The sequence below is a fragment of the Dromiciops gliroides genome, chromosome 1, assembly GCF_019393635.1.
Source record: "Dromiciops gliroides isolate mDroGli1 chromosome 1, mDroGli1.pri, whole genome shotgun sequence".
Classification (NCBI taxonomy): Eukaryota; Metazoa; Chordata; class Mammalia; order Microbiotheria; family Microbiotheriidae; genus Dromiciops; species Dromiciops gliroides.
The window spans coordinates 621711878-621736251 of record NC_057861.1 but is presented as its reverse complement, the minus strand read 5'-3'; the positions used below and the strand labels follow the sequence as shown (position 1 = coordinate 621736251).

The 24374-nt window shown below is 35.8% G+C and overlaps 1 protein-coding gene across 3 annotated transcripts in view; it reads right to left on the bottom strand.

Moving 5' to 3' along the window:
- LOC122743444 (CREB binding protein) overlaps positions 1-24374 on the bottom strand; it is a 170181-nt gene that overhangs the window by 68129 nt on the left and 77678 nt on the right. For all 3 annotated transcript variants that reach the window (XM_043988398.1, XM_043988406.1, XM_043988414.1), the window contains 2 exons: positions 18475-18724; positions 10878-10991 (listed from right to left, as the gene is read on the bottom strand). In XM_043988398.1, coding sequence (XP_043844333.1) covers positions 10878-10991; positions 18475-18724 — 364 coding nt within the window. The remainder of the gene's footprint in view (positions 1-10877; positions 10992-18474; positions 18725-24374) is intronic.

Here is a 24374-nt window from a genome sequence, read left to right as displayed (position 1 = left end):
AAGAGATGATGAAAGGGGGATGAGAGGGAGTGGCCTAAAATTGTTCTGTAAAGTATAAGGCAAGGTTCTCAGCTGAAGGGGTGGAGAGAAGAGCCATGGGAGGCTTAGGAAGAATGGAAAAGTCTAGAAAAGCTTTTATGAAGAGGGAGATAGCTGATAAGGGAGGTATAGTAGAATTGCCAGTGGCAGTGAGAGCCCAATGGAGGCTATGTAATATAAAAAGACAGACTTTAGGGAGTTGAGATATGAATGTGTACTAAGTGAAGTGGAAGAAGAGTAGACTCTTATTTCAAGCAGTTTCATAGTAAAAGGAAAGAGAAATACAGTATGGTATTTTATGGGGATGTTAGGGTCAAGGGAATGTTTATAGGTTGCAGATTTTAAGAAACCACTAGAAAGGGAGAGAGACTAAAGTTAGGTGAGAGGGAAGGGAAATGATGAATGGGGAAAGCACCTGTAAAAAAAATGAGAGGGGCTAGGTTCAAGAGCAAAAATAGAGGACCTGGCTTTAACAAAGAAAAGGTCATTATCCCTTTGAAGACAGGAGCAAATGAGAGAACATGTGAAACTGAATTAGAGTTTGAAGTGTAGAACAGAAAAGATGAGGGGTTTTTACAACAGACTGATTTGGTTTTCTCAACATATGAGGTGAGGTTATCTATTGAGAACAGATGGGACTAGGGCTTGAGGAAAGTGAATATGCTTTAGAACAGATACAGTGGGCACAAATTAAGAATCCATGGGACTGCCATCCCATAATGATAGTCTAGTTGACAATTGAAGGACATCAATTTATAGTGGACTCAAGTCTGCAGAACTGTTTAACAATTCTCTGACATTTAAAGGGTTAACACAAGGGTGAGTTTGACAAGATACCATAAAAAACAGAGTAAAGGTTTTGTATTTGGAGAACAGTGTGTCTTTGAAGAGGTCACCCATGGGGTCAAGACTGTGCAGAAAAGGGGGATACAAGAGCAGGGATGATGGACCGAATACCAGTGTCAGCATAGAGTCTTTAGAATCATAGAAATTCATTGCCAGTGAGGTGGTAAAAGTATCCATAAAGAAAACTAATAAGTTATAGGTTATTTGAAATCATATGGATTGCCCAAGCAATCATTCTCTTTGGCTACCTGTGTTCTGGATGTTTTATTGCTCATAGGCAAGAAGATGAATGGAGATAAACCTAAGTTAGTCAGTTTTCCTATTTTTCAGTAAACCTGGTAAGCAACTTGATGGATAAAAAGACTAGAAATTCTCTATCTATTCCAGCCTAGTTACAATTAGCAAATATTTACCAATGAAATAAATTAGCATTTGTGTTAGGTCCTACGTGATGCACTATGGATACAAATAAATGTTTAAATGTCTAAAGTTTTAAAATCTCTTCTCTCAAGAAGAGACATGTACACACATATGTATATTATATATATATATATATATATATATGTATGAATGAAAGGAATATGTGAAAAAATATAAGGTAGTTAAATACAAATTAGGGGGAAAGGGCACTTCCAGTTGGAAGAATTAGAAAAAAATATTGTATAGAAAATAACACTAGCTTCATCTTGGAAGGAAATAAGGAATGGGGTAGAGGTGAGGAGGAAAAGTTGTATTCTAGGGATGGTGGCTAGCCAGTAAAAAAGCATGGAGATGGTTTGGATGGTACAGTTCAGGCAGATAAGTAATGTATAATAAGGCTAGGGCCAAGTTTTGAAGGAGTTTAAAAACCAAACAAGGAAGTTTATCAGTTATCCTAAAGGCAAAAGAGAGCCATTGGATTTTACTGAGTAAGAAAAGTCCTTAATAAGACTAATACTTAAAGAAAATCACTTTGGCAGTAGTATGGAGGATGGATTAGGGTGGGAAGAGATTTGAAGCAGAAAGACTGATTAGGATGCCATTGCAATAATCTAGGAAGGTGATAAGGGTCTTCAGCCAAAATAAGGATGCCCAAAGTGTTGGAGAATCAGAAAGGGCAATATTTGGCAATGGAGTGAATTAATGGGGTATAGGAAAGAGATGCAAGGATAACTAGGTGGCATGGTGGATAGACTATCAAGCCTGAAGTGAAGACTCATCATCTTCCTGAGTTCGATTCTAGCCTCAGACTGTGTGAGCCTAAGCATGCCACTTAACCCTTTCTGCCTCATCTGTAAAATGAGCTGGAGAAGGAAATGGCAAACCACACCAGTATCTTTACCAAGAAAAACCCAAATGGAGTCACAAGACACATCTGAAATTACTGAATAACATCAAGAAGGATAATGTCGAGATTAGGAACCTAGGAGGCTATAGAAGATAAAGTGTTGAGCTCAATAAAAACTGGAAAGTTTAAAAGATTTGCAGGGTTTGGGGAAGGATAGTAGTTGGTGTATGTTCAGTTTAAGATGTTTTCTGGATATCCAGTTTGAAATGTCTAATAGGCAGTTAGTGATACTAGTCTGAAGCACAGGAGAAAGTCTGTGGATAGATGCATAGTTTTGAGTTATCTGCACAGAGATAAGCAAATTCATGGGAGCTGATGAGGTCAACGAGGAGACAATACATGCAGAAAAAAAGAAGATGGTTCAGGACAGGGTAGTTAGGTGGTATCACATGAATGATGAGCCAGAAAAGATACTGAGAAGGAATAGTAAATAGGATAGATAGAGAAACCAGAGAAAGAGTATCATGAAAACCTAGAACAGAAAGAGTAGTCAACATTGTCAAATACAGCGGAAAGGAAGGATGAGAACTAGGACTTATGAAACAAGAAGACGACTTTGCTGTTAAACTGTGGCACTGACCATAACACCAACCTCCTGTAGGAGCCAAATTATAATTGGGGAGTGTTAGTTAGGTGGCTCACCGCAATATTGGGACAAAGAATGAGATTAACAGCCTATTTCAAAAACAGAACAGGGTTTATTAACAAGAACGAACTTAAAAACACAAGTAAGGTTAGTAGAATTAAGGGAAAGGAAAAAATAAAAAGAATGAGGGAAGGGAAACAATACAACCTGAATCACACCACTGCCCAGGGCTCAGCTGAACACATGGCTGTGTCCTGTCTTTTTCCACCTCCCCACCAGAATGGCGCAACTCCTCCCTTCTCCTTCCCAGCAGACCCCAGGCTGTCCACACACACATCCCCAAGATAATTGGCTGGCAGCCCTGATGGACAGTCACATGACTGCCCTCTGGGCTTCCAGTCATTACAATTTTGCCGGGCCCATGTAGGCATCAGCGTGTGATGAAGTGAGGTGCCAGCGCCATGGTGATGGCTACAACCAGTAGCTACACTCCTGTAGCATCTATTGTTGTCTATAACTCATTGCTAGTATTGGGGTTTCAGAGGTATAAGACAAAGGCACTTATAAAGCTGGAGAACAAGGATCCAGAGGTTAAAAGGTAAGTATCAATGCAAGATTATGAATAACTCATTTACGTATTTTTATGATTCATTAATTATTTTCCTCAGGACAATCTAGTGAGGTAGGCGGTTTTTACCTCCAATATATAGAAGAAGAAAGTTGGGTTCCAAGAGGTTAAACAACACTGTTTAAGACTACACAATTAGGAAACTTCTGGCAGAGTAGTAGAATTGTTTTGTCTCCAACTGCAATGTTCTTTCTATTACCTCAGTTTCTTCTCTATGAGAGTTTACGCTTAAGTGCCAAATGAATGTTATAAATAACAATATGTTAAATGAGATCAGAATATTGTTGCCAGCAATGGGAATGCCACAGTTTAGCACTGCTTCATGACTGCTCTTTTTTGGGGATAGAGTATATCTCATATAAGAGCAAACATTATGTCTTTTAATTTGTAGTTGGGGGGAGTTTGGTACTCCTGAAATACTTACTGGAACTAAAAATTAAAATGTAATTTGTTCACCTGTTGATTTCATTTATCAATTTGATCCCTTTAGTGAACATAATTAGCTTTGTAATACAACAGCATCCCCTTCTCCATTGTAGTTCTTTCTAAAAGTCACTAGGGAAAACCAATAGGTTATCACCTATATTCAATTCTTTACAACCTCAATAAAAGCTTTTGACATATGACAATATAGACACTTTCTTTGCTGAAACTTCCATTCCATTCATCCCATATTTTTCATTCCATAAATTTCACTGGGAGGCATATAAAATTTTACACAGATACCCAGAGGGATTCAGAGAATAACAACACAAGGACTATATCCATAAATACACAACAAATTTTTGTTGGATTTGTTCAAAGAACTCATAACTAGTGAGGCAATCATTCCTGAGTTTAAATTAAGACAAAAAGTGGAAAAAATAGGCAACAAGTTTTAGGAAGAAAAACAAGATGCAAAAATAGTACTTGCCTGTACTCTAAGCATCTCCATTGGAAAAGTTCTAAGATTATGAACTGTTAGCTAAAACTACAAATCTGTTGCTGTTTTACAAAATTATTAGACCCAAAATGTTTAAGGTAGCCCAGTTAGTATTAGGAAAATTCCATCATTCTACTGCTCTTAATCTCATCAACTTTATTCTTTTAAGTTCCTTGCATCTAAAAAGAATATAAATATCTGTGCATGGTAAAACACTACAAAAAAAGGTTTAAATAGGGGAAAAGGTAGTTCTAGAAAGAAACTCAGAAACTAAAAATTTTTTTCAAATACGCTGTTATTAATATTCATTAATACTATATCCTGGATAGTCCTTGACTTTAAGGAATTCACATTCCAAGGGAGAGTGACATTTAAATAATTAGATATATACCAAATGTAGATATAATATAAATTAAAAGTAATCAACTCCTTCTTTTCAACTTTATTTCCACCATTCCTTAAATCTAACTTCCCTTCCATCCCTTGAAGAATGGAAGATCTGATTCTTGCCTCAATTCTTTTGACCAGATTCCTACTTAAAACCTAAAAAGTAGTCAATGAATAGTTTTGATTCCCTTACTACCCTAATGTCATACATATTCTTAAGTTTCCTTTTACAATCTACTTTAAATCTAATAGGCAGTAAACAAACAGATTAGTATACCAGGATACTCAAAAGATAATTAAAAACTATCCTTTAGACATATAGAAATATAGTCTATTTGTGACAATCAACACATCATTAACATTCTCAACATGCAAACAAATCAGAAATACAATCCAAAACCAGTACACAAATATTGATCCCCCCATTAATTTAAAAGATTTTTTTTTAAATCCTCAAAATTACATAAACCATACTTTCTAGTTTCTAACAAGAAAATTCAGGTTCTACATTCACAAAAATTCATTTGACACAATTATACACACCATGCGCCTCATTATCACAAAAGAAAAGCAAATTCTTATTTTATGACAAATACACAGATCACAAATAGGTCAAATATAATTCCTTTAAAATGATCTTTCTAAAGTTTAACATACCCAGATATCTCAATGATGTAGCTATTAAAATATTAACATGTTAAGCATCTGTAACATGTTACTTTTTAGAGAAGACAGATGTTGGAAGAAAAGCAACTAAATCATAAAAAGTTTCTAATAAACTTCAAATGATAATTGTATATAAAAAAGAGACATGTATAGCTATGAAGGTAAGAGTACTATGTATGGAGTGAGAAATGAAGACTGGGGACTTCAAGGACTGAGCAGCTGGAGTGGGAAACTATCCTCAGGCACATAGGATAGCTAGAAAGGGTAGCATGGGGAAACAGGCAAAACAAAGACTGAAAGAAGATATGAAAAGAAGGTTGGGCTCCTCCTGGTTCTCCAAACAGATTTCTAATAAAAGAAAGCTATTTTAATACTCACTTCTTTAAAAACTAAAGGCATTATTATTATTATTTTATTTTTTGCAGGGCAATGAGGGTTAAGTGACTTGCCCAGTGTCACACAGCTAGTACATGTCAAGTGTCTGAGGGCAGATTTGAACTCAGGTCCTCCTGAATCCAGGGCTGATGCTTTATCCACTGCACCACCTAGAGGCCCCTGAAGGCATTATTTTTTTAAAAAATCTTGATTCCCCGTCCCCCGCAACTTTTCCTTCTCTTTTCTTTTACTTAAAAATTGGTATACTTCAAATTTCTGCCTTGAATATTATTTTAAAAGCCAGGTGTTAACTAAAGACAAATTTAAATTAGAAAAGAGACAAACCTCTACCTGAAAGTAATATTCTTAACTAGTGCTCTGAGCTGCTGTGATTGGACAACATGGACTTGCATTACAAACATAAAGAATGCACAAGTACAAAGGTGAGGAAGTGAGAAAAGGAATTTTGTGCCAAAGGAATAGTAAGACAACTAGTTCGGCTGGACTGAAGAGAGACTGGACATGAAATAGATGTAAAACAGTTGCAAAAATGAGAAGGGATCAGGTAGCTAAGTGTTTTAAATGTGCCAAACAGGTATTTATATACTGCATAAATCTCAGTGGAGGTAATTGTAAATAAGTTCACTAATGACTGGAAACCATCTTCTATAGCAAAACTTCTTAAACTGTTGGTCAAGACCCCATATGGGGTCACATAACTGAATATGGGGGTTGCAAAAAATGTGGCAGTAAATGTTTGATTTGTATACCTATTTTATATACCTGGGGTTATGTAAAAATTTCTCAGGTAAAAAGGGGTCATGAGTGGAAAAAGTTTTAAGTGTTACTAGAGCACAAAGGGACAAGCTGCCTCTGCTTTGTGCAGGATACCTCATGGGTTTTTGTTATTTTTAACTATAGGTTTACTTCAGATTGTTATGGATAAGCAAGAGGTTACTGGGAAAGATAATTAGTATCACATTATCCTATAAACCAGACTATTTAATCAACCACAATACTCGAATCCCCAACCATTCTAAAACAAAAAGAATTTGCTCTATCTGAAATTCTTAAGAGCATTGACAGGTAGTAAATGTCAAAGCTTTTGGAGGATAAATGAGGTCTAGATAATGAGTAAGATTACTATATGTTTACTATTCAGTTTTTAATTAATACTATAGTCTTGATATTATATTCTGCTTATATAGCTCTCAAAGTTTCTTAAAATATTCTCTTAACACTTTAAACTATGTTCAAAGGCGAAAGATGTCTAAGTTTCCTTGAGAAAAAAGCAAAACAAAAAACTGTTATACTGCAGGAATCTTGGTAAGCGTTGATTAGCATTTCACACACTGGGCAAAGCAAATGACCTTAAGAAAAGTACACCAAGCTCAATCTGTGAACCATCAACCCCACTATAGGAAATCCAAACTCTGGTTCAGTCCTCTTACAAAATAGTTTCTTTGGGAGCTGTTATTAAATCAAAGAATGGATGGGTTTGGAATGTTATTTTCATCAGATACAAACCAGGTTTAGAAATTCTTTCACTAACCTCACTTTCTAGACTGATAGCCTGGGCCACTCAAGGAGTCCAGGAGGGTGCTGGAAACTCCCTCAAGAGTGTACTTTCTTCAGGACATTTTCCTTGGGGTTTTGTTAAATCCAGAACCCCCAAATGTGTCTTGAGACAAACTTGAACCTCATAAGAACAATTCCAGAAGTGACCCAGGATCCTGAAGGACTCTTTAACCTTCAGAAATAAAGACTAAGCAACATTAGTAAACAACAAACTTTACTTCCCAAGAGTTGTGTTGGCAAGCATCAAAGCACTGATCCTTAGTGAGACCAGGGCAATACCAAAGATAAAATTTTTTATCTCAATACAGAAAATGATATGCTCTATTTCTACTTCATTAGGGTCTCTAGTTTCTCTCAAACTTAGTAAAACTGCAAAACTACATATGCTCAGTCGACTGACTATAGGATAGTACAACACAGGTTGACAACACATTGAAAGGCAAAAACTATTTGTATTAAATAAATATTACTGAAGAAAATTCAAATTCACAAAGAAATTATAAAAGTATCTAATGACAAAGTGACTCTAGGCCCAGCACTCTATCCACTATGCTACCTAGCAATCATTTAAAACAAAGTTTTATGTTCTGCGTTCTCCCTGAAGCTTTTGCTTCTTCTTAGTAAAGGTCCCCCCCTCCCTGTAATATGACCCACAGTGATTGTTGTCTACTTATTTAAGCAAAAGCTACTTTGTATTATGAATATACGTATATATGTGTATGTATTCCAGCACCCCAGAGAGAGCCTACGTTTCCTCAATGAAAGAAACATATATCATCCTACATGTCAAGAGCTTGTATGCATTCAGTAAATGGTAACTGTCAATGACGATATAATGAAAGAAGGCTGTACTTGTAGGTTTGGTATTTTTTTTAAGGTAGCGAAAGAAAAGGAAAAGTTTATCTTTGTTCAATAGGAATTTTTTTAGACAGGCACAGCAACAAAAACAATGAACAAAACACAAAGGTAACAAAAGTTCAGTCATTTCAAACTAAAAGAATTCTTTCATCACCATTCAGTTAATATGTTCAACTGAACTACAAAAATACATTATAACAACAGTATTTATTGAAATCAAATATATTCTACTCAAATCCGAAACTTACTTTAAAATGGAAAATGTATTTTAAAGTTCATTGATTTCTCTTATGAATCAAAGAAGTATCAAAGATGATAATCCCTATCTTCTGCAGTGACTTCAAATTATAAAATCACCCTTATTATGACTAGTAGAAAAGCTGTGGTTCACCACTTGAGAGCAACTACACTGAACCAATTTTCACAACAGTCATAGCTACTAGCATGTTGGTTGTTTTCTTAAACCACATGAAAATTTTTTTTCATAAAAACCACATAAGACTGTCGGAAAAAAAAAAATCAAAGAAGTTTGTAATTACCATGGCAGTGCATATTCAGAAAGATAAAAACTGCTCAGAAAACCACACCCCCAAATCTAAAGTTGAGAGTAAAATGTCTATATGAGCTAAAAATGCCATTTGCCACATATCAAGTACTGCATACCATCAGCAAAAGTTTACAATGAGGTTGTTAAAACATTACACATTATATTTATTCACAAATTGGGAGTGAGGTAGAATGGACAAAAATCCTTTAAAACACCCATACATGGGGCAGCTAGGTGGTGCAGTGGGTAAAGCACCAGCTCTGGATTCAGGAGGACCTGAGTTCAAACCCAGCCTTAGATACTTGACATTTACTAGCTATGTGACCCTGGGCAAATCACTTAATCCTCATTGCCCCACCAAAACAAAACAAAACAAAAATAAAATAAAATAAAATACCCACACATAGTCTATGCAGCTCTATACTACTAATGTGAGTGGCGGGAGGAAAGAACAGTATTTTTGGAGAAGCAACCAACTTCCATTCTCCTACTAGAAAAATTCAGGTAACAGATATACATCATTTTCATAGTACAAATGCCTCTGAAATATGTAAACACTGAAATTTGTAATTAACCTAAATGAATTAAAGAGTTTGCTCATTAAAGGAAATTACTTTTTTTAAGTGAAAAGTTCTTTGTTAAAGAATTCTCTTTCCACTACTCCAATTTATTTTTTGAGTAAATCTAGATATTCATCTTACTTATTGTAAGTGAGGTAAATGTATAATATCTTCTCACCTATTGTTAATAACCAGGTAGTAATACATAGGGAGTGATAACAAAACTCTGTACAAGGACAAGGAAATATTGCTAGTTCTAGCAAAAGTAATCCATAATACCTTATGAGAACAAAGGTCCCTGAAAGCTCTTCATCTGCTACACCAAGAACGATTGAAATAAAAGCAAGCAGCTATACTCTAAATAAAAGTGAAGACTTCAGGAAGTGTAAAAGAGGGTATTCATACACAAAACATTAGCTTTGAAAAATAAAAGAAGCTGGTTGGCACTTGTGGGGATAGTGAGATATTTACTGGGAAGAGAAATAAAACTTATAAGGGAGAAATAGATATGGTTCACATACAACTCATTACTCAAAATGCAGGGACCCAAGTGAAGATGAGAAATGGCAGTGAAAAGGGTAAGGACAGAGATAATTTTTTATTTTACTACCCCCTACCAAGAATGTACAATCAGACAACATATACTAAGGCACTCAACTATATAAGGCCAGGTCTAAAGAGTAAAAACTAGATAAGTGCGCAGATGAGGCAGTTATTTTGGCCTCCTTTGTTAAGTATGAATCACTGAGATCAATTTGGTCAAATGCTATATAAACCATAGATCTAATCATGCCATGACAATTTAGTTGACGAAGGAATGATCCGAATCTAAATGCATTACTGAAACTGCTACAGAAGCATATATGTGTATTTGATTTCTAAGATGGATACAAAAATAAATATATTTCTCACATAAGTGTATGGAGCATTGCACTCAATGTAAGTAACCAATAAAGATGAAGACTTTTCCCATTTCAAATTATCATACCTTCCACATGGGAGAATGTCACTTTGTTCTAAACTGGTTATTCAAATCCATAGATATACAAATCTGGAGTTGATTCGCCTCCCCAAAAGAAGTACAGTGGAGAACCTCAGGTCAAATACAAAGGTAACTTAACTCTGACTTCCCTCTTTTTCATCAGTCCAAATGCAAACATGAGAACACATGAGATTCTAAAATGCCATTTTAGAAAAATCTGCTGTACAAGTATATAGGCTAAAGCTAAATCTGCTCTATATTAATAATACTGGTTCTTGGGAGCAGCTAGGTGGCGCAGTGGATAAAGCACCAGCCCTGGATTCAGGAGGACCTGAGTACAAATCCAGCCTCAGATACTTACTAGCTGTGTGACCCTGGGCAAGTTACTTAACCCTCATTGCCCCTCAAAAAAAACAAAAACAAAAACAAAAATACTGGTTCTTGATCGTGCATCTTTATTACACTCTGTGGCCAGTAGTATCAATTGTTCTACTCTTCCTTACTATCTGTTTTTTCTCCCATGAAAAACAGATTGACTTCTAAGTTTTATATTCATCTTCCATAATGATCACTTACGTTGTTGATTTCGCTTATCACTGGCATTTTTCAAAGGGAGGCACACAGGACAGTCATGCCTCGTGCAATTCTTCCAATGGGAAATGATTTGTCGAGAAGATGCACAGTGGGCAACTATGAGCAGAAAAACAATGAAATGTTATTTTGCAACTGAAATTTTAAACTTTATATTTAATTTAAATGGTTTTAACAAAAATGAAAGTATGGATATATTTCAATATAATTCAATTCTTGAAGCACTATACTCACCATTCACTGGACAAAGACTTCACATTATTAGAACTATCAAAAGGTAACCAGTATCTATTGATTCTGAGCACCCTCTACCTCCTCTGCCAAACTCTGGGGCTATCAATGCTGAAGCAGAAGGGGGTCCACACAGTACTAAAGGTCATTTTGTACTTTTTATCTGTTTTATGGATTTCCACGGATAAATGGGATTTAGCTAAATTGGTCCTTAGACAGTAGACATACACAGTCTAATCACCAAGCCCATAATTGAAAAGCAAACTTCCAAACCATTAAAAGTACTAGATTTGAATGTCTGTGAAACCAGAAGACAAAGAAGTTAGTTAACACTAAATAAAAGGTTGGCCCACAGCTTCTCTTCATTGTAAATTCAAAGACTGAAATCATTTTATGGGATGCATTTCATGGGAATGCATGAGATTTAATCAGCATGTGGTAAAAACAGCTCACAAAGAAACATATCAATATTATGATATTTGCGACTTTTAAGCCAAAATACACTGTAGCAGACGAAAAGGTAGAAAAGTTCTATGAATAATTTGCAAAGACCCTCACCTCTGACTTATGCCAGCATAGTCTGATACTCAATAATTTCAATGCAAAGGTGAGTCCAGGGAAAGAAAAAAATATTGTAAAATATGGCTCAGAAGCAAAAAATGGAAGATTTGTATATTGCTCAGAAAAGCTGCATCTGCAAATTATAAATATTTTCTTTAAGAATAAACTTGGAAGGTACTAGAGAATGTGAACTAAAAATATTAATTTCACTACCTTAATAGACAAGAAACAAGTTTCTTAGGCATTATATCAGAATCAACCATGTGCAGTCAAGTTAGACTCAATAGTGTAAAAGTCAATATCAATACCAAATCAGAAGACACAATAGGAAATTACATCAGTTCCAGCTTGAACTATTTTTTAAAGTTTGTAAAATACGTTACTGCAACAAAACTTCTTAAAGAAATGGTAACCAGGGCAGCTAGGTGGTGCAGTGAGTAGATAAAGCACTGGCCTGGGATTCAGGGGGACCTGAATTCAAATCCAGCCTCAGACACTTGACACTTACTAGCTGTATGACCCTGAGCAAGTCACTTAATTCTTACTGCCCCACCCCCACCCCCACCCCCTCCAAAAGAAATGGTAACCAATAGGGGCAGCTAGGTGGTGCAGTGGATAAAGCACCAGCCCTGGATTCAGGAGGACCTGAGTTCAAATCCGACCTCAGACACTTGACACTAGCTGTGTGACCCCGCACAAGTCACTTAACCCCAATTGCCTCACCAAAAAAAAAAGAAAAGAAAAGAAAAGAAAAGAAAAAAGAAATGGTAACTAATGCAAGACAGAGGCTAAAAGATTCAAAAAAACCCATGGACCATCAAAAATATGAAGAAAGACCTAACATGCTTAGCAAAATTTTATGAAGGACAGTGATAGAATATTACAAACAACATCATTTACCCAAATGGTAAAAACAACTAATGAGAAAACAACTAGTCAACAAGACATTTATTAAGTGCTTACTATGTGCAAAACACTAGAAATATAAATCAAATAAAAAATAGCCCATGCCCTCAAAGAGCTTAACATAAATAGGTACATAAAACACACACACAGATAGAGACAGACAATATTAGCCTTAGAGAGCAAGGAATCAGAAACATGAGGGAGAAAAGGCCTCCTGCAAAACTTCTGTGTTTTGGCTGAGTCCTGAAGGAAGCCAGACACTCTAAGAGACAAAGGTGAGCAGGGAAAGCATTCTAGGCATGGGAGCGAGACAGTGTAAAGGCATGGGAAAGGAGAAGGCATAATGTGTATGTGAAACAGAAGTAGAAGTACTATGGCAAGACCACAGAATGTATGTAGTAGAGTATACTGTGTAAAGATTGAAACGATAGGAAGAATCAATGAATAAAGTAATAGAATAGAGCATACACACACACACACACACACACACACACACACACTTTACAGCATTAAATAAACATAACAACCTCCTATTTGACAAGTGTAAAGGCTTATGATTTTGGGATAAGAATTCATTATTTGGTAAAAAATTATGGGTTGATACTATTTCTACTTTTTTTTGGTATTTCTTTTTTGAGTTTTTTCCCTTTTTTTCTTATTCTTCTTTCACAGCATGACTAATGCAGAAATATGTTTAATGTGATTGTACATATATAACCTATATCAGACTGCTTGCTGTCTTGGAGAGGGGGAGGAAGGGAGAAAAATTTGAAACTAGAAATCCTATAAAAACAAATGTTGAAAACTATCTCTACATGTAACCAGAAAATAATAAAATACTTTTATGATTAAAAAAAAAAAAAAAGGTGTGGGGGGGATTATGTGTTAACTAGAAACCAGTATGGCAGAAACTGGGCACAGACCAATATCTTGCATTATTTACAAAGAGAAAGATAGGCAAACAATTTATAAATACACAGAAAGCAAAGTTAGGTATAAAATGGATAATTTCAATTACATTAAAAGAAAAGGTTATTATGCAAATAAAACAAATGCAAGAACAGAAGGAAAGCAGAAAATTGGAGGACAATTTATAGACAGTTTCAGATAATAGTCTCATATCTAAAATATATAAAGAATTTTGTCAAATCTACAAGAATGAGTTATTCCCCAATTGATAAACGATTAAAGGATATGAACAGGCTGTTTTTCAATGAAGAAATCAAAACAATTTATAGTCATATGAAAAATGCTCTAAATAATTACTGATTAAAGAAATGCAAATTAAAACAACCTACCAGATTGACTAAAATGATAGAAGGGTAAAGAGACAAATATTGGAGGGGACGTAGAAAAATTTGTACACTACTTCATTGTTGGTGGAACTGTGACAACTCTCTTTGAGATGGCAAAGAACTGAAAAACTGCAGGGATGCCCATCAATTGGGTAATGACTGAATAAGCTGTGGTATATGATTGTAATGGAATACTGCTGTGCCAAAAGAAATGAGCAGACCAAGAAAACATTTTATAAAGTAACAGCAATATTGTTTTAGAAACAACTTTCAGTGAATAATTGATTTTGACTATTTTAAATACCCAAACTAACTATAAAGGACATATGAAAAAAGACATTATCCGCATGCAGAAAACGAACTGATAAATAGCTGTATAGAATGATTTTACATATATACACATATATTTGTGTCTAATGGTAGCCATCTCTAGGGCAAGGAGGTGGTAGGAGAAAAGGGGGGTGTGTGTGTGTGAAATTTACATAATTTTTTATATATTTGAATGGGACAGCAAATTGTGCATAGCAGTTTTGTACTTTCATGTGTTATCTTTTTTACTGTACTATGATATGGAAATGCTTGTGTTATTCCATAAATTAAAAATAAAAGAAATTTAAAAAAAAAAGAAATAATGTAAAGTGGAGTGAGCCAAACCAGAAGAAAATCTAAACAATGACATTATAAAGACAAAGAAAACTTTGTAAACACTTAAGAACACCAAGCAGTACAGTGACCAATCATTATTCCACAGGATCAATGATATAAACTCAAGGTACAGAATGACATACATTTTTAGAAATGGCCATGAAGTTTACTTATCTATGCAGATTTGTTACACAGGGTTTGGATTTTCTCTTTTGTCAAATGGGAAGTGATGGTGGGAAAAAAAATGAATGCTTGTTATGGAAAAAAATTTTAATTAAAAAAATTGAATCAATCCCTTTATGAACAAAAAATATATAATATATTCAGTTCAACAAGTAAGGGTGTAACTATGCACCAGGACTATATTTAACAGTCACTTGCCTCAAATACTTACATTCTACCATAGGGAAAAGTATAAAAGTAGTTATATACATAACTGAATACATACAAAGCAGTTTTTTTTGTTAGGGGTCTGCTGCATTAAGAGAGAGGAAGCAGTAACAATTTAGTGGATTAGAAAAGGTCTCCTTTGTGTTCTGAAGGAAGGTGGAGATTCTATGATGGGGAGATAAGGATGGAAAGCAGTTCTGACATGAGAGACATAGTATACTATGGAAAGACATGAAGGTGTAATGGCAAGTATGGAAACCAATAAGTAATCCAGTAGGGCTAGAACACAAGGCATTCAATTTGCAAAGGTAGGTTGGACCCAGATGGTGAGGGTCTTTAAACGGCAGAAAGTATTTTTTGTTATCCTAAAAGCAATGAGGGATTCGCTGAAGCTTTATGGGATAGGGAGTCAGACCTTTGGCTTTAGTAATATGCGTCTGGAGGCTGGAATTCTAAAACAAACAAACAAAAAAAAGGGTAGATTGGAAAGTAGAGACACCAGAGTTAAGGTGATAAGAAGTCTGGGACCTAAAAAGATGATGGTGTCCTGGGAAGTGTGGATATGGGGTAATTTTAGGGCAGAAAGTAAGAGTTCTATTTCAGACATATAGAATTTCAGAAGCCTATGGAACATCCAAGTGAAACTGTCCAACAGAAAGCTGGTGACGCACGACCGGGGCTCTAGAGAGAGGAAGATTAGAGAAAAAACATTTGAAAGTCATCCGAATTGAGTTGATAACTTCACAAGAGCTCTTAAGATCATCAACACGGTATATAGTGAAAAGGATCAAGAACATCAAGAGTAACTTTATATAAACAAGAAAAGAGATGTTGTATTTCAGAAATGATTTTCCACAACAGACCACATCTTCACAGACAGACAATGTACAGGTGAGGAAAATTTAAGAATCTGCCATGCAAATATGTTAATTGCCCCACCAATCCCAAGATTCAGACTAAGTTTTTAAAAATTCTTCTCATATATCTTCCATATGTTAAACTTCAAATTTCCATGAGAGGATAACAGAGACAACTTTGTTGAGCAATTCTCAGATTATTAACATTAACCAAGCCTTTAAAAAGGAAATATATTCACCAAAAAATGGTTTTGGTTGGCGTGTCCAAGAAAATGTCTTCCACAAAAAAACAAACAGAAGGTATTCCTGATGGAGAGATCCCACTGGTCTTACTATACTGATTACATCAAGCCCTTGAAAAATACAGCATTTCTTCAATGAAACCCATGTAATTTATGTAGCTTGTTTTTTTAAGATTGGCCTGGTCATCTATGCCAGGCAAAACAAAGTGGTTGAAGAATGCTTTTTGCCCGGATTAGTGCATGCAATCTGATGGAAAGCACTGAGTTCATGAGGGCATATAAATTAGAAAGATGCTAGAAATGGATAATGAAGTAGATCCAGAAAGGGAAGGGGGAGGTTGGGTCAGACTGTATTAGGGAACCTATATAGTGATCCAGTGATAGTAAGATGCTGCTGTCTAAAAAAAGTACATTTATATTTACAATTATCATATATAACTGAAAATCATGGATCATCATCACCTGCAATAATCAACACTGTCAGTGATCTAAAATGGGATAAAAATATGCATGATAGGTATAAAAAGGTTACATGTTACCCTGGTTATCTATAGTGTAAAGAAAAAAGACAAACATGATCAGCCCACTATTTTTTTTTGCACCAGAAATGAGGAATAATGCAACTTAAATATTGTACTGATATTGTTGTTGAAGGCTTTCAGTCATATTTGACTCCTAGTGACCCCACTTGGGGGTTTCTTGGCAAAGATACTGGAGTGGTTTGCCATTTCCTCCTCCAGATCATTTTTACAGATGAAGAACCGAAGAAATTTTTTAAAACTGACCTTGAGCAATTGTATTTAAGAAAATAAAGGATGAGGTAGCTAAAGAATTATATGGGTAAATTCTTATGCCTGACAACCCTGATTAGATCATAAATGGAAATCACAGCAAGGGAAGAAGGATAAATTCAGAAATGATCAGTGAGAGAGAAAAGATTTTTCTCAAACTGGGCAAGAGACAGTTCAGAAAGGACGAAAAATAAATATTTGTGTACATGTAATAAAAGCTATTTCATGTAAAACTAACTGAACTTTAAAAAGTAAAATGCAGCTAGCAGGCACAATAGATAGAGCACTGAAGCTGAATATAGATGTGAGTTTAAATTCAGCCTCAGGCACTTTCTATCTGTGTGACCCTGAGCGATTCATTTAACCAGTTTGTCTCAGTTTCCTTATCTGTAAAATGAGGATAATAATAACAGCTACTTCCTGTGGTTGTTGTGAGGATCAATAAAACAATATTTCTAAAGTGCTTGGTACAGTACCTGGGAAATAACAGGTTGTATATAAATGTGAACTGTTTTGATGATGACAAGAAGACTGAGGGAGTACAAACAAGCAAGGTGTCCTTAAAAAAGGAAGAAAACTGTGTGAGAAAGACAAGTAACCACTTGTTATCCAATACTCAGCAAAATGTTGAACAAGGAAGTTTGGGTGTTGTCTGAAGTGGGGAGAAGGATACACCCAGAATAGGATACATAAGGACAGCCGGGTTTATGATTTCGATTAAGGTCTATCATTCAAGAAATATTTGACCTCTACACCCTGATAAACATAATGTTGCAAATATGAAAACAAAATTTGTGATAAAGGAGACAAAATACACATACACTGTTCTGACATTAATTATTGTGGTCTATTAAAAAATAAGATGCTATTGAAATAGTATTCCAGAAAGCAGGTCCCTTCTTTCTTTTTTTCTTTAAAGTTCCAAATTTGTAACAAACATTTTTATTTAAAGTTTTGAGTTCCAAATGTTATCCTTCCTTCCCTCCCTTCCCTGAAGCAGTAAGCAGATATAGGTTATACATGTTCAATTATGTAAAACATTACCATATTATTCATTTTGTACAAGAAAACGCAAAAGGATAAAAAAATGAAAGAAAGTGAAAAGGCATGCTTCAGTCTGTGTTCAGTAAACAACAGTTCTTTCTTTGGAGGTGGATAGTATGCTTCATCCTTTGGGATCGTCTTGGATCACTGTATTGCTGAGAATAGCTAAGTCATTCACAGTTCTTCATCAAATAATATTGCTGTCACTGTGTACAACATTCTCCTGGTTCTGGTCACTTCAATATAAGGCAAGTACTTTCAATAGGAAAGTTCCAAATAAGTAATTGGCAAAATAAAGTAAGGTTTTGCAAGAATTTCCCAACTGACAATTTTGGGGTAATGGGGAAAAACAGGGAAGAGGACATGCTCGTGAATGCAAAATACAGTGTCCTATAGGAACTTCAAATGATGACCCTGAGAAATTATGTCTCCTCCTATCCAGTAGCTGATTATTATAATGGTACTTGCACCTTGATGGTAAGAGTAGAGAAATGTAAAAATATCTGCTTGTGAAAAAAAAAAAATATATATCTGCTTGGACTACTTGAAATATGGAACAATATGGAAAAAAATTTCACAGAAACCTTCTTGCAAGTGGGATTTTAGAAAAATACACTTACCTTGACAAGCTTTCCCAGCCTGACAGTGTGTCATGTGATTTAAAACATTTTTCATGGTTCGACAGTGTGGGAGAGAACAGGCCCGAACCTCTCCATTTGCTTGTTCTCGTCGCTGACATTTATGAGCATGAAGCAGGAGTACCAGCTGCTGCTGTATCAGTTTGCGTTTCTCAGGATCTGCAGTGGGTCCAGTTGCCATTGCTTGTGTTTGTACAATTCCTACTTGCTGTACCTGTGTTTGCATCTGAGACTGAAATAAGGGAAAGAGAATTAATGAGTTAATGTTAAAATTCATATTTATAAAAAGGAATAATCATTAAGGATTAAAGTCATTATAATATAATAAAATATATAAAGTCAATATAATATCATAACTTGTCTCAATAGGTGGATTTTAAAAATTCGACCACTTGTCATATTCACTTATGCCAAAAGCTATAAAAAGGAGGAATTGTTTAGGCTGCTACTTTTGTCTGTAGTCACCCTTAATAGTGTATGGATGAATGGGAATGTTTCTTTTCCTACAAAATACAAAAAGTGATGTAAAAATAAAATCTTTTTACTCAGTCATATGACAATACATAATTTTAAAAATAACACAAATAACTAAAATAAAAAAAAAATGGAGGCATTTTTAACAATTATTTGTAAAAAACCACATATCACAAATGTTTGTTGCTTATAAAAGGCTTACTTCTGATAATTTGTCAGTTTTTTCAATCTTTATCAGTACCTTATTATCTTCTGGAGGAAAATAAAGCTTCTTACAGGTGATTAAGATGAAAGCAATTTAAATTTCCAAAGGAATTTCCAATATTTTATATGGTAGCACTTTACTGAACCACAAGACACCTCACACTTCCCAAAAGCCTACCTCAAACTTTCAAATTTACAGATGGAAGGAACCTGGGTGGATCATCTAGTCCTGGGCTTCTTAAACTTTTTTCCACTAGTAACCCCTTTTCGCTGGAGAAATTTTTATACAACCCCCACTGTTGCCAAATTTTTTGCAACCCCCCCCCCACATTCACTTACACAGTTGCAACCCACAGTTTTAAGAAAGGTTATCTATTCTTATTTTATATACCTATATACACAAGGTTGCATAAAAATTTCTCCAGTGAAAAGGAGTCAAGAGTGAGGAAAAAATGTAAGAAGCCCTGATCTACAGTGCTGAATATGCAAGCAAAATGAGCTCCTACATAGAAGAGAAGAGCAAAAAGGAAGGTAAAGATTCTGTGTTATAAGGAAGTTGGTATTAGTTTACTTTGTTTGGTTGGGGTTTTGGGGGTTTTTTGTTGTTGTTTTTTTTTGTTTGTTTGTTTGTTTGTTTGTTTGTTTGTTTGTTTGTTTGTTTGTTTGTTTAGTGAGGCAATTGGGGTTAAGTGACTTGCCCAGGGTCACACAGCTAGTAAGTGTCAAGTGTCTGAGGCCAGATTTGAACTCAGGTACTCCTGACTCCAGGGCTGGTGCAAGTGCCACCTAGCCGCCTAGCGCCACCTAGCCGCCCCTATATTAGTTTACTTTGGAGAAGAGAAAACCAGAGAGATCTCAGTCTTCAAATATTTGAAGAGCTCTCATGTCAAGGAATAATTAAGTTTATCATATAGCCTTAACAGCCAAACCCAATGAATAGAAAAACAAAAAAGAGCTACCCAAACAATGAAATCAGCTGCATTTGAAACTAGTAAAAACCAAATAGGAAAGACAAGAGATTGCTTCAAGTAAATTAGAAATATCAAGGGAAAGTTTCATGCAAAAATGGGCATGATAAAAGACAAAAAATAGTAGAAACTTAACAAAAGCAGAAGAGATTATGAAGAGGTGGCAACATATGAAAAAATGCTCTAAATCTCTAATGATTAGAGAGATGCAAATTAAAACAACTCTGAGGTACCACCTGACACCTATCAGATTGGCTAAAATGACAAAAAAGGAAGATAATAAATGTTGGAGAGGCTGTGGGAAAATTGGAACACTAATGCATTGTTGGTGGAGCTGTGAGCTGATCCAACCATTCTGGAGAGCAATTTGGAATTATGCCCAAAGGGCAATAAAGCTGTGCATACCCTTTGACCCAGCAATTCCACTTTTAGGTCTTTTGCCCAAAGAAATCATGGAAGGGGGAAAGGGACCCACATGTACAAAAATATTTATAGCTGCTCTTTACGTGGTAGCAAGGAATTGGAAGTTGAGGGGGTACCCATCAATTGGGGAATGGCTGGACAAGTTGTGGTATATGAATACAATGGAATACTATTGTGCTGTAAGAAATGATGAGCAGGAAGAGTTCAGAGAAACCTGGAGGGTCTTACGTGAGCTGATGATGAGTGAGATGAGCAGAACCAGAAGAACATTGTACACAGTATCATCAACATTGAGTGTTGACCTACCGTGATGGACTATATTCTTCTCACCAATGCAATGGTACAGAAGAGTTCCAGGGAACTCATGATAGAAGAGGATCTCCAAATCCAAGAAAAAAAAGAAAGAAAGAACTGTGGAGTATAGATGCTGATTGAACCATATTATTTCTTTTGTTTTGGGTGCTGTTTTTTTTTTCTATTTTGAGGTTCTGCATCACTGCTCTGATTTTTTCTCTTGTAACAGGATTAATGCAGAAGTAGGATTAATGTTATTATGTATATATATATATATATATGTGTGTGTGTGTGTGTGTGTGTGTGTGTGTGTGTGTATATCTATATCTATATGTATATGTATAGAGATATATAGACATAACCTATATCAGATTACCTGCTGTCTAGGGGAGGGGGGAGGGAGGGGAGGGAGAAAAATCTGAAACTGTAAAGCTTGTATAAACAAAAGTTGAGAACTATCTTTACATGTAACGGAAAAAATAAAATACCTTATACATTAAAAAAAAAAAAGAGGTGGCAAGAAGGCAGCTAAGTGGTACAGTAGATAAAGCACTGGCCCTGGATTCAGGAGGACCTGAGTTCAGGTCCAGCCTCAGACACCTGACACTTGCTAGCTGTGTGACCCTGGGTGGGTCACTTAACCCTCATTGCCTGGAAAAAAAAGAAAGAAAGAAAGGAAAGAAAGAGGGAAAAAAAGAGGTGGCAAGAATACACAAAAGAACTATAACCAAGAACTGAAAGCCAAGACTGATACCAATAAGGCTAGTGAAGATGATGGAAGAAAGTGTCAGTTTTTATATTCTTGGGCTCAAAAATCACTGCAGACTGCCACTGCAGACTTGAAACTAAAAAATGCTTGCTTGCTCCTTGGAAAGAAAGCTATGGCAAATCTGGAAAGCACACTAAAACAGAGATATCACCTTATCCACAAAGATCCATATATTTAAAGCTATGCTTTTCCCTTAGCAATGTACGGCTGTAAGAGTTGGATTATGAGGGAAAAGCTGTGTGCAGAACTGATGCTTTAGAATTGTGGTGCTGAAGAAGACCTTTGAGAGTCTCTTGGACTGAATGTAGATCAAATCGGTTAGTAATTAAAGAAATCAATTCAGGCTATTCACTGGAAGGTCAAATATTGATGTTGAAGTTTAAATATTTTGGTCATACATTAAGAAGATAGAACTCACTGGAAAAGACCCTGATGTTCAAAAAGATTGAAGAGCAAAGCAAAAGGTGCCACAGAGGATGAGAAGGATAGCGGCACAAAAAGAGACAGTGAAGGACAGAATGGTCTGGGTGTGCTATGGTTAGACACAAAACAACAGCAACAACACAACAACAAACTCTGCCTACTGTGATCATGATAACTAGCACGAATGTTGTAGAAAGAGTTCCTAGTGGATAGAGCACCGGCCCTGGAGTCAGGAGTACCTGAGTTCAAATCCGGCCTCAGACACTTAACACTTACTAGCTGTGTGACCCTGGGCAAGTCACTTAACCCCAATTGCCTCACTTTAAAAAAAAAAAAAAAGAAAGAGTTCCTATACTTAGTAGAAAAACAGACTAAATTTCTAAAAGGTCCCTTTTAAATACTAAGATTCTATTCCTATAAAGTTATGTTAAAGTCACTCTATATCCCTTGAGGAAATTAACAACAATGTAGTGGTATAAAATTAGTGGTAGGAATCAACTTTCTAGGAATTAACTGCTTTGCAAAAGGTATAGTTAGCTATGTATAGCATTAAACCTCTATTAACAAAGTTCCATTTTCCTACTACAGTCCATTAAAAAGTCAAAGCTAAGTTGTACTTGGTGGAAAAAATGCAACAACTAACCTTAGTACCTGCATGGAATAGAAAAGCATGCAAAAACACTACTATAAAATGATATAGCTACCACCCCCTTCAAAACAACAACAACAAAAGGTTATATCAATAAAACTAATTAAAATTATTTTCTCATACTCTAGTCACAAGTTAATTCTAACAAGTAAAATGAAGTACAGTACTCCCAACGTGCCCCTAACATATTGTTATCAGAGCAAGGGAAGAATCCATAAAAGCCTTTGCAATATGGCAATTTTCCATGAGGCTCACCTGCCTTCAAGTTCTGACTTTAGATTCAGTGTACAGTTTTACCCTCCCCTATCAAGCACCAAAAGCAAAAGCAAACTTATTGGCCTCCTCCTAACCATTAACATACTATCATCATCCTGACAAATAGGCTAAAACAGTCTGGTGTTTCATTTTTCAATCATGTCCCACTCTTCATGACCCCATTTGGGGTTTTCTTGGCAAAGTTACTAGAGTTGTTTGCCATTTCCTTCTCCAGATCATTTTTACAGATGAAGAACTGAAGAAAACAGGGCTAAGTGACTTGTCCAGGGTTACAAAACTAGTAAGAATCTGAGGCCAGACTTGAACTCAGGAAGAGAAGTCCTCCTGACTCCAGGCCCAGAACCCTATCTACTGTGCCACCTAGGGAGTCATCTTCAAATCCTCCCTCTTCCTCATATATCCCCTCACCATATATATCCTCTCACCAAATTTTTCCCCCATAAATTCTCCCTTTCATCCATTTCACCTTCTATTATTACCGCTCTGTGTGTGTGTGTGTGTGTGTGTGTGTGTAGGGAGGGAGGTTTGAAAGGGATCGAAGCAGTCAGTGGATGGGAAGATATACAAGCAACAGCCTATTCCTGGGTCTTCTCTCAGATTGAATGCCCTTCTATTTTATCCCCTAACATTCTCCCACTCTGCCTTCTTTTCACCATACAGGCTCCTAACTTCCCCATTTAAGACCTAGACATCTGCTCACTCCAAGGACACCTATAGTTGCAGCTGCCATTGGGAAAATTGCCCCTCCCTTTTCCTTTGACATATCTATGTCAGAAAATGTCATCTCTTCATACTTTTGTTCAGGGTGGGACAGAGTAATTCCTATAAGTTTTAACCTATTATCCCAAATCTGTTACACCTTTGCCCCAACCTGACTACTCTTCAAAATTTCCCTATTACTGGTGAGAGTACCACCACACTTCCAGGCACCCAGATTTCACCACCTCTGTATCATTCTCCACTCCTCATTTTTCCTCTTTCCACACATCAAATCGGTTATCAAATACTGTTTACATCTTTCCCATCTATCCTCTTCTTCTCACAAACATCACCTCTTGCTGGGAGTATTTCAATAGTCTGTATATTGTTCTCTGGCTCAGGTCTGTCCAATTCTCCCATCCACCCTCTATACAACTGCCTATGAATGTTGTACAATGAAGCACTATGCCACTTCCTTATTCAATAAACTCCATTAGTTCCCTACTGAATCTAAGATCAAATATTTCTCTCATCCTTTGAAAAATGTCTCTCTTTTCATTTACATTTTATAATATACATAATTATTAGTCTTATAGGACATGTGTACAATTTAAATAAAGCAAATATACTCATCTTGGGGGTGCTCACACAATTTTTCCTAAGGATATGCGTGATCAAAAAGGTTTGGAAACTACAATTTGCA